This window comes from Pantherophis guttatus, chromosome 2 (assembly GCF_059756535.1).
Source record: "Pantherophis guttatus breed Tessera chromosome 2, ASM5975653v1, whole genome shotgun sequence".
Lineage (NCBI taxonomy): Eukaryota > Metazoa > Chordata > Lepidosauria > Squamata > Colubridae > Pantherophis > Pantherophis guttatus.
In genome coordinates this window covers 62,468,037-62,480,131 of record NC_142064.1, presented here as the reverse complement: position 1 = coordinate 62,480,131, position 12,095 = coordinate 62,468,037, and the positions used below count along the sequence as shown (strand labels likewise).

General features: G+C 38.5%; 1 protein-coding gene across 3 annotated transcripts in view; it reads right to left on the bottom strand.

The window, feature by feature from the left end:
* The window catches only part of PTCH1 (patched 1), a 114,362-nt gene that overhangs the window by 22,587 nt on the left and 79,680 nt on the right, over positions 1-12,095 (bottom strand). For all 3 annotated transcript variants that reach the window (XR_015732730.1, XM_034410087.3, XM_034410089.3), the window contains exons 13-16: positions 7,512-7,630; positions 6,299-6,701; positions 3,890-4,199; positions 1,287-1,435 (exon numbers count right to left, since the gene is read on the bottom strand). Coding sequence is in view for 2 of the 3 variants with exons in the window: in XM_034410087.3 (XP_034265978.1) it covers positions 1,287-1,435; positions 3,890-4,199; positions 6,299-6,701; positions 7,512-7,630 (981 nt within the window). In the remaining variant the exon portion in view is untranslated. The remainder of the gene's footprint in view (positions 1-1,286; positions 1,436-3,889; positions 4,200-6,298; positions 6,702-7,511; positions 7,631-12,095) is intronic.

Below are 12,095 nucleotides of genomic sequence, written 5' to 3'. Positions count from 1 at the left end.
TGACTCATCATCAAGAAAAGAAGTACACCTTTTGGTTGGGTTCCTGTCTTTAAAACAGGGTTGTCCAACCCTGGCAACTTTTAGCCTTGTGGACTTCAACTCCCAGAAGTCCGCAGCCAGCTGCAAGAGCACCCAACTGCTTCCAAACATCTATTCAGAACTTTCACAGCTTTACAAAATTCTGCTTTAAAGAAGAAAGAGATCTGTATCCTCAGTGTTTTAATAATCAGAGAATGTTGGACAATAATGCCCAATGTCTTCATGAATATTATTAAAAGCACATGAGTCTAAACCACACTGTTCAAAACTCTAGAATCAAGTCCTTTAAGACAGAGAAGCATTCTTTGGATTTTTCCCAGCAGTCAGGAGCAAAGTCACCATAACACAGTAGCTATGGCTCTTGGCCTAGTGAAGGCCTCAAAAAAAGGCTACCACAGCACCAAAGACAACTAAAAAATGTAGAGAAATATTAGAATTATATTCTGATTCCTGTTGAGTGATGAACAGGCTATGAGCCATACTGTTGCTGATAAACAAGAGTCTCTAGAGCTTCACAGCTATAATCTACTTTCTAGAAAAATATATCCAAAACCTGTGCAGTCATTATTCAGGGTGAGAGGATTCCTGTGTGCATTTTTTTTAGAAATTTCAAATTTGTTTTCCTTCAGGAAGTCAATAACAAATAGCATAAATGCTATTAAATCATCATCAAACCACTCCGCATACCACTTAGGCAAAGGATAGAATAGGGTTTTATATGGTGAAAGAAAGAAAACGAGGGAGACGGCAATGTGGGTTTATTGCCAATATAACATAACATCCATGAGGGACAATAGTATTTATTGCTCCACTGTGGTTCCTGGGAGGCCGCCCAGAGCCTGCAGCTGAATACAACCAATCCCAAAGGTCAAGAAGCAAGCATACCAGTCATCAGCCGGATGTTTTCAACAATTCTGAGCACATTTTCAGCTCAGTATAGTCAACTGAAATCAATTAGAACTCATTCTAGCAATTGCTAGTTGTGAGTACATGCATATCAACATTGGTTAAAACAACCAATTTATCCTGATCTTATTTCTACTATTGTTCAGCTCATTACTTCTTTTGCTTTCGGAGTGTTAAAATTACGGAGCCAATACAGGGATTTTATCATAAAAAAGGGGCAGCTCAGAGCTATTGTCTTCCAAGTTCATTCAAGTTTTAACAGTAAATGAGTTAATGAATAAAGAAACATTTGCATTGTCCCATTTGAAACCACAGACATACAATTGTATTTTTGAACATACCTGGCTCATGTTAAGGGGTTTATCTCGCATGTTTGAAATAGTCTGAACTAGAAGTTTGTAAGCCAAAACAGCATCTTCAGATCCATTTTTGTAACTGTGAAGGGTGATCTTCCCAGATTTCCAGTCGTTGTCAAAAGCTTCCTGAAGACCTGTTGGAAGGCAACACTCCCACCAGTTAATAAAACCTCATCTACCCAGCTCATAATGGAAGAGAGACAGGAGACTAACAAGACTTTGTTTTCAACTAATAAAGAAGGGGTTTCAGGAGTCCAAGATTTTCAGCTCTTGAGTAAGTGCTGACAAGGCTTCTGAGACATTGCCATTACTTTCCTAGTGTTCTTTTTGACTCTTAGTTCTGTCTCTTCCAGCCTCTCCCCACAGCCCTGAAACAAGAAGACTCTGGCTGGAGAACTGTCACCTGCCTCCCAAGCAGATGTTTGGGAGGGAGCCCTAAACTTGAGACATTGGCCTCCCAGAAGTGCAGGCCTTGCATAGCTTGCCTTCCCCATCTTCCAACTTGTCTGTGGAAGGCTGCCAGGCCAGAGTTCGAGACAGACCTCCTGCTGTCTCAAAACTAGCCCAATTCTCCCACACCCACTTAGCTAAACTTCTCCACACGTGAAAACATTGACATCATAACACTACTGTGTGTGTGCGGCTGAACACATGGCTTGTATATAACAAAACAGGCTTTGCAGGCACTTCATGCGTGCAAGATTTACTCTGGCACTCAAGCTTACTTCAGCTATGCAGCGTTTCAAATTTGATCTCTAAAAGGCACTTCAGAGCATATGGGAATGCAAAAACGCAGCAGCCCCTAAAACAGCCAGATGCTTTAATGTGTTGCAATAGGTGTTATGTTCATGTACGTAGAGGAAGAGAATGTATGCAACCAATACAGATTTGGTAAAAACTTTTTTTTTAACTTAAAAAAAAAGTCTCCATGTTCTGTGACAGAACTCACATGAGCAGGGTTACTATCTGTATGGTGTGCTAATAAGAAATGAGAACACACACACAGTAAAGAACCTGACTTGAAATCTACAATGGAAGGCGTAAACAGCAAGTAATTTGCAAACAAATGCTTGGAGGAAAAATTAATTGCTTCATTCAAATACAATCCAGGGACTGAGCCAAAAAACTGTAATAACAAAGTCAGAAATGGAGCCATTATCTGAAAAAAGTTTTATCCACTCACAACCCTAAAAGGAATTACACAACGGGGAGGAGACACATAGGACTTTAGTTGTTTCGGCTACCACTAGGTGCTGAAGCCATAGGTTATACAACAACATGACCAGAAATTCCACCGCAAAGCTGGAGGAAAAAGAAACTCACACCGCACCGTTCAAACTTCAAACAGCAACCCAGCTCCTGCTTGAGCACAGCATGAGTGAACATGATTTTGTCAATTTGTTCCATCTGTTCAACTTGTGGAGCTAATACAAGTTGTGGGATCTGCTGCCAGCACGTGTAAAGATCACAGCCAACACCTATTCACTCTCAACTGTTCTTTTCCTCTTTGCCACCCCTTCCAAGGGAGAGGCTGGGGGAAAAAATACCTCACAGAGCAAATTTGGATCAGATTTAGAATAGGAAGCCACAGCCCAGAGCAAGGAGGCTGTGTGAGAACAGATGAACCAACCGCATGTCTAAAGCAGAAAAGGGAAGGGTGGGAGGGATCCACCAACCCACCTCACAGCTGCACTGGGAGGCTGTAATCAAAACCATCCTTACAGAGCTGACAGGTTAGCCATAGCTATAAAGAGGGAAGAACCTTGGAAAGTAGACCAGGGCCTGAATGACACAACATGGGTACTCATTCTTGTTTGCAAATTCTTTCTTTGTTTCCTATAGAGAAGAGGTGTCCAACCTTGGCAACTTTAAGACCTGTGGACTTCAACTTCAAGAATTCCCCAGCCAGCTTGGCTGGTTAGAGAACTTTGGGAATTGAAGTCCACAAGTCTTAAAGTTGCCGAGGTTGGACACCCCTGCTTTAGAGTTTTCCACATGCAGAAATTTATAATAAAACTTCCTCTTTGACATTCAGAATAAACACACTGAGCGGGTGCACATCTATCAGACCAAACAAGTACAACTTGGCTAGAGAAAGAGAGAACAACAGCTATTGACCCTATTATTTGAAATTAATTTATAAAACTGCAAAGCCCCTGATTTATCTGATTAGCATCTACATAGCCATTTGGCATTCCCTGAACTGTTGGACAGGGAAAATATATAAAAGTAACTAAGTAACTAACAACTGATTAATCTGCATTTTGAAATTATGAATTTCAAAAGGATATGGGTAGTCCTTGTTTAATGACCATAACTGGGACCTGCAACTCAGTTATTAAGCAAAGTGGTCACTACATGAAACCACAACTTTGCATATGATCTTACTTCAGCTTTCCTTTGCTTTACAGACCTCAAAGGTCATAAATGTGAGGATTTGTTGGCAAATAAATTATAAAAGGACTAATTGTATAATTTGTATAAATTCCTGACTTCCAGAGAGATTCCATAGGAGAAAAGCATCAATCACTGGTACGATGCATTCAAAGGCAAGAAATACATTTGTAAGAAAGATTTATTGGTTTTACCTTGCAGCCAGTCTCTAAAATAATGCAACCACATTTTAGGAAGTTGCTTGTTTTCCTCCAATAAGACGTAGGTCACATTGCTGAAGCTTCTGTGCAGTTCATAAAGTAAATGTTGGATGTTGGGATAATCTGCTTTCTGGGTAACAATATACATATGATAGAATGAGAAGTATTTGAACTGGGCTGCAATGAACTCATACTCTCGAGTCTCCCGTGGCACAATGTCTGTGAGATCCAATCCATCTCTCACACGAGTTGTTCCATAAAGACTGAGGCCAAGTAAGCCCAGAAAAAGACAAATGACCATAATCTGAAAAAAGAAAACACACAGAAAAAAAGCATGCATAAGTAAATGGATTTTAATGTTAAGAAAATCATGGGCTACAAAAGCTACAAAAGAATGCATATGGAAACATTTAACTTTATAACGTATGACTTCTATAAGGACTATGTGGTTTCTCAGGTTCCATTTTCAGCAGAGCCAGTATATTCATTAGCTGAGCTGACAAAATTGCACCAAGCATACTGTAGTTTGCTGAGTTTTGGTTTAGCATGTTGTATACACCTAGCTGTGGTAGATTATAAATCATGCATCAGCACAATGTATGAGCCCAGCAATAATGGGTTGTTTAACAAACCATAGTTAGAACAATGGTTCAATGAGATGCATCGATTCTGCCAATGTTTAGCATAGCCCTCCCAAACTGGTGCCACCCATATGTGTTGATCTAATTAATAGTCTCTGTATCTATAGTCACTTTTAATAGCCTAATGGTGGCCATGTTGTTTGTAAAAGTATTCCAACCAAGCTAAGGTTGAGCAACATCTCGAACAACTGCTTCATTGTAGAATTTACTTGCCCAAATCCCTATCGACGCAATACCAGAGACATCAGAAGGATGGTCACAATTGCATAATCAAAGCCCTGCCTCCTTTACATGCATTGTGTGTACAACATATATAAAAAGGGGACATAAGACTATCATGGTCCCCACTTTGACGTTGATTCCTTGTCTTCAGATGCTCATGCTCCATATAGTTGTTCATTTTCAACCAGGGCCAGGAATCTTAATGGTTTGGCCGAATGTTTGGACAGGAGAAATTGAAATGACAACAATAATGCAAAAGCTTGAGAAACAACTTCCTAGGAAGGAAAAGCATCCTACGGATCTAGAACCACAAATGATCAAGCCATATTTATTTACTTTTATTTATATACCGCCCTTCTCCCTAGGGACTCAGGGCGGTGTACAGCCAAATAAAAACACATAATAAATACATTAAGAACAGATTAAAAGGAAATATCTCAATTTGGCCCAAAATTTAAAAAGACAAACAAATTTAAAATCATTTAAAGGATTTGTTTGCCTGACCTCCACACGTACAGACCTCCACACGTACAGATAGTCCTTGACATTCAACAGTTCTTTTAGTGACCATTTGATGTTACAATGGCACTGAAAAACGTGATTTATGGTCATTGTTCACACTTATGACTGTTGCAGTATGCCCATGGTCACATGATCAAAATTTGGCCGCTTGGCAACTGACTCATATTTATGATGGTTGGTGTCCCGGGTCTTGTGATCACTTTTTGTGACCTTCTCACAAGCAAAATCAATAGGGAAGCCATATTCACTTAACAATCATGTTACTAACTTGACAACTGCGGTGATTCACTTAACAACAGGTTATCTGAGGAACCATCTCTTGTCGGTCATATCTACCCAACCTACTAGAGTGGGAAGACAAGGAATGTTGTGTGTCCCCTAAGGATATACATCTGGCGGGACTCAGAAGAAGGACCTTCTCTGTGGTGGTTCCCTCTCACTGGAACATCATCCCAGAGATTAGACTGGCTTCCACTCTAACACTCTTTCAGAAGGCCCTAAAGACATGGTTCTGTCAGAGGGCCTGGCAAACCCAGAGTGGGATGGAGCCCATTAAATGTCTAGTATGAATGTGTGTTCTTGCCAGGGTGGGGGGTTATTACTTTATTATTTTTCTTTTATATGCTATTTTTATATCCTTGTAAGCTGCCTTGAGTCGCCATGTGCAAGAAGGTGGCAATATAAATTTTCTAAATAAACAAACTGTGGCAATAATAGTCATAAAATGGGGCAAAACTCACTTAACTACCTTGTTTAGCAACCGGAATTTTGGGTTCAATAGTGGTCATAAGTCAAGGACTACCTGTATCTGAAGGAGAAAGAGGAAAGCTTATATAAGAGCTATTTCCAGAGATAATCCAGTGCCATTTTTAAAAACTGAAGGATCTTATATGGAGGCAGAACCCAGCATGAACTTTAGATACTTAAGAGTTATCTCTGGATTTTCAAGGAAAACCCAATGTGTCCACAAAATGTGACCACAAAAGACAAGAGTAACCAATCAATCAACCAACATTACCTTTGCTTTTGGTTTTAACAGGAGTGGTGCATACTGCTTTTCAGCAAAAGAGGAGAGTGTCCATTTAGTACAGGGAGGCTCAAGACAATGCAGTGTAGTTCCAGAGAACTGAGAAAGAAGATCCCGGGTTGAACTGGTGCTTTCCGGGCTCTGGCAGCTGAGGTTATCTTGTGGCATGGTGACTGGTTGTACCGATATTTCTGACCGAGGTTCTGCTGTAGTGTAATAAACCTGAGTGTGTGGGTCGTATTCAGTGCGCAACTGGACTGTAGACTGCATTGTGATTTGAGTTTCGTGGGCAAAACTGGGGCTGCTGTAGGGCGGTGGAGGGCTGTAGCGTAAGTTATCACCGGCCTCTGCATATGCTTGAGGTTCAATTTGAATGACTCTGCTGACGCAGGGGCTGGAAGAAAAATAGGGAAAGTAAATAGATGCACTGTGGTTGTGACCAGAATTGTTCTATGATGTATTATTTGTTAACATTTAATGAAGTGTTTATATACAAAGTACGCCTACATATATGGAGTTTTGCAATATGCAAGAAACACAATCCATTGTTTTAAGTTCCTTAACACTCCTTGTGTTTCTGAAAATATTACTGAATTAGCAAAACCACCACTCTTCTGTTTTGAAGCCACACAAAATAATTAGAGAGGAGAGTTACTGGCATATTGGTTAGTATTCAATTATACCAGTTCACCAGCAGAATAAAGAAAATATCCTAGACCCTCTCAAAGCCAAAACACATTATAGTTTAGTGATGTGTGAAGTGTATTTTGTGGCTGCTATTAGAACCTCCCTAATGACATTGATGTAATCATAAGAAACTGGTCAACCAATCTCTTCCAACCATAGAGCAGTTCGTGGCAACCAGGGGTGCAATAATGCTCAGTTTGCTTCTCCAGACATTATAGCTCTGAGTTTCCATTCATTTGGAATATAAGAGGTTTGAAAGTGACCTCAAATTCTACCATACAACTATAGGAATAAGCAGTGGTGGGATTCAGCCAGTTTGCACCCCTTCGGAAGAACTAGTTGTTAACTTTCTGAGCAGTTTGACGAACTGGTTGTTGGAACAAATCATTAGGGCAGAGAACCGGTTGCTAAATAACTTAAATCCCACCACTGGGAATAAGTATCTCTCGCTAAAGTAGTCACTGGTAAAACGTCCATTTAAAATGACATGATCTTTGTAATATTCCTTCCATCTCACCTTGTAAAACAGCAGAATATATCCAGCCTCCGATCTTCCCGGCGGTATAGGTCCATACTCAAAATAGCAGGAAAAATTAACAGAACCATGGCAAAGTTAAATACTACAACCACAGCAGCCTGTATAATCAAAAAGAGAAAAAAGAACATCAGCAATACTAAGGCTACAGGAAGGGAGGCTTATTATTATTTTTTTTTAAAAGTTATATGTAACTATTGTTATTTCAACACTGAAAGTCAGGTTATAACTAGGTTTCCATATTGTAAACTTAAATATAGCAATGAAATATTAAGAATTAGATACTGTCTTAATAAGCATGTTACCAGATCTCAAATTCATTTCTCATGGGGGAAACTAGAACAAATAAAAAACAATTTACCATTTTTTTTAAAAGCTCTGATGTGCATATTAATTTAATTTAGTAATATTTTTGTGTCAAAAAGAATAGAGGGAGAGAAACTAGTCTCCAAGTCAAGACCTACAACTCCACAATGTAACCGTAGAAGTGTTCTTCGGTGGAAGCTGCTTATGAGACCAATTAGCCACTACTTAGTGTTTCAGAGCAGTGATCCATTCATTTAAACAGCCCTTGATTTATATCACCACACAAGGTACATGAGTCAGTATCCTCTTTTGTACCTTACTAGGAAGAACTGTCAGAGAAACAAATGGCTATTTAGGCAAGATTGATATTGACAGAGGCCTGGTTTTTTTGGATTTAAAATATAGAAAGAAAGACTTTGCAAAGGTTAATGAGGTCCTTCACCACATTAGTGTTTTTTGTATTTCACCACACTCTTTCCCTGAAGTTTTTAAACAGTTTTATAGATACTTTGCACTATAATTTTCATCCCTCCAGACTGATTCTAAATTACCAAAGAAAGCATTACATCAAAGCATATTTTTGTACAGCCTTCAAACAAATACTTAACAATTAATGAAGATTCACTAGTTATGAATATCAATTCAACTTCAGACCAAAATATATTGTAAAATAAATGAACTCATAACTCAATGACGATCCAATATGTACCTTTTCCCCTACAGAATTCCTTCACTATCTGGAATTTGCTCAGGAAAATAAAGAAAAGACAGACTTGCTTAGGATGATATGCATAGTAGGTAGAAAAAAGATGGTTCTTTTCATTTAATTATTACATGTGTATGTGTATATAGAGTTTCTAGGAAGTCTCTGGTCCCAGCATTGACCAGACTAAATATGTTTGATTTTAGGAAAGGCATTGCATTGCTTATCTCCAGTTCATGTCTTGGTGTCTAATAACAAGATGTTGGCTAAGACTATATTTCAGTAACCAACGCTACCCCTAATTTATGCTGCCTTCACCAATCTCATTAAGTCATCATTTGCTTAAAACACAGTTTATTATAAAAACCACATTTGGTTACATTTACAAATCACTTAGCTAAAAATCATGACTTGCAAAGATTTAGAATACAGTTATGTAGCCAGTTTCAATCAACACTGAAAGCCACAAAGACAAACACATTCCTGTAAGAATGAGGTCCTTATCAGGGATGCTGTGGGGGGAAATAAAAAGGGAGTTTATAGCAGACTGAAGCACTCCCAGAACTGATTCTCATAAAAGGGGATCCCTAAGCCTCAAAAGAAATTGTTCCATTATCTCATGATATGCTCAAATTACACACAAACACACACAAACACACGTAGTTACCAGCAGTTTATGAATCAATTTTTTACAGAGTTGGCTGAAAATTACTTCACCCTTGTGTAACAGAAATAGCAAAGTTTCTTCAAGTCACCCATCAGTAAGAAGGTAAATCTGAAAGCCTCATACTTTTCCCTATGGAGTTCCACAGACCTAGTGGGCAGCTATATTTCTTAATCCTAAAGTGTACAAAACTTCTGGCTCCACTGCTCACAAAGAAAGGAAGGCTCAGTTGTACTCGACAGCTTTAATATGCATAGAATATTCATCCCTTTTTGGCTTCAGGAAAGCTGTGAAGACCCATCTGTTCCATCTTGCAGGTTTGTGTTATGATTGAAGACGGGGGGGTTCGCCCACTTGACTTTTTGCATTTCCTAGTTTTATATTTTCTTGACTTTTTATTTTTGAACATATTGGGTTCTTTGGAGATGTTTTTACTGATGGTTTGATCATATTTATGTGGCCGCTCTTCTCATGCAGCATGATGTACTGTACAAACAACTATAAAAACAATTTCAAAAACATTCTACGAGTACAAAAATTTAATATTATTATAAAAAGCTAAGAGAGGGCATCAGATTATAAACCATGGAGCCATCTAATCCAATTACCATTCCCGGATTGTTTTTGTTCCTGTTTTTGAGATTAATTGTCCAGAATCTTCAGGAACTGGGCAGCATCCAAGTATAGTAAATATGTAAGAAATATTTAGAATATTTTATGTCTAGGTTCCACACTGACACACCATCTACAAATCATTTTTTTCAATAATCTTCTGCTTTAAAACATGGTGGCTGCTGCCCTATGAATTTGCTGAAATAAAGTAAGATCTGAACTGGAGTTATTGAGAGAGAAAGTAAAGTGAGATCCTGACTATATACTGCAGTACTATAGTCTAGTACTAGTCTACTATATACTTATCCCTTACAAGCCACCCAGAGAAAGTGAATTTATTGTTTGATAAGAGATATTACAAATAAAGAGATTCTCTTTGTACCTTATTGCTAATCGTACGCATCTCAGTCCTAATGAAATTCACAATGTTATATTTTCTTCCTCTGTCTTCCTGCCCAGTATTTGTAACCAAAATTAAAGATATGTATGACTGGGACAAAAGAACTAGATGTAGATAGATTTAGCTGTTCCATCCTAAGTTGGGAGTAAAATGATAAATGAGTCAGTGCAGCTGGCACGGTTACTCCCACTATGTACATGTACTTAACAGGCCACTGTGCATCATTAAGCAAGTGAAAAGGATATCTTTTTGCTTCTCACAAAGGCTCTCACTACAGGAAAAAGACTATGCCATTGGTTTTTTTTGCGACTAGAGAAGCTTATGACGAAAGAAACTGGATGGTGTAAATCAAGGGTTCTTAATTGGTAGTATCCATATCACAGGTGGAATTTAAGAGTAATTGAGGTGGAACACGGGGTAGGTCACTGAAACTTTAATTAAGTCTTTAAGGCTTGCCATAAGTGATGAGTATGGTAATAAAATACCCGTGAAAATAAAAATGTTGAGCAGGAATTGACAGTCTCCGATCCAAGAGCCTTATGTAAGCCAAACCTTCTTTTATGGTTCCAGAGCTACTTTCAATTCACTAGCGTTAATCTGCAGGTCTGAGGTCTGATTTTCTGTATTTTTCGGAGTATAAGACGCACCGGAGTATAAGACGCAGCTTAGTTTTTGGGGAGGAAAATAGGAATAAAAATCTTCCTACCAGGTATTCATCTGGCTAGTGTCCTTAGTCTGGTCAGCTTCAGCACATTAGTTTGCTGTTTTTTATCTCCTGCTTGGGGATAAAAAACAGCTTCTAAAGCACAACTGATCTTTGGAGAGAGAAGCAATGAGAAAATCAGGCAAACCACAGAGATCACTTCACTTGCTAGAGCCTCGTTAGGGCTGGAAAAAAACCTTCACAGCTGGGAGTCGGACGGAGCAGGCAAAGCACGGAAGATCGCTTCACTGAAAAAAAGCTTAGCACGGAGATCACTTCACTCACTAGTGCCTCTTTAGGGCTGAAAAAAAGCTTTGAAAAAGCTACATTCGGAGTGTAAGTCGCACCCAAATTTTCAGCTCTTTTAGGAGGGAAAAAAGTGCACCTTATAGTCTGAAAAATACGGCACTTATGTTCTCAGCAATTGGATTATTTTACCAATATTGAGCCTCAAAAACCAATAAGGCTTCGATTGTTATCTTTTAGTGTCTCAGGGAAAGTGAAAAAAGATAGAAGGTTAAAGAAACTTTCTGTTTAAACCCATCTGATATAGAACTTCTATACAGAGAAATAGCTATAAACATTACTGAAAAGAAAAGCAACAGTGTTGTTACACTGCTATGCTTTCTTAACTTGGCTATGGAGGATTTCCTGGACAGACAGGAATTCTTCATAAAATAAATTTTTGTCTCTAAATGACCAGAGGCAGGGTGGAGAGCGGTAAGAGCAGAAAATTCTACATTTTTAAACAGACCACCCAAAAGTAGTTTGCATTGCCCTTTGATTCTGAATGCCACAGAATGCATTATCTGAATTTCACCATACCTGGTAAAGTATCAAGTAAAATAAATAGCAAATGTGTACAAGAAATTAAATAGCAACTGCTAACTAGAAAAAAATTAGCTTTCTTTTACTTGTATGGCAAAATACATATTTAGTAGACAGCACTGAAACTGGTTTCTCTTCAGATCATATGAAACTGCACTATTAGTAGACAAAACATTAAGATTTGAGTGAATAAATCTGGCTCAGAAGAGTTCATAAGAAAAAATTGCTGTATTCAAATCCCCCCCACCTGAAAACACCTCAATAATTTCAATAAGCATATTTTTAATGACTGATGAACCAAGCAAGAGAAAAGTGACACCTGAGTAAATGCAAGTGCCAGATCTTTGCTA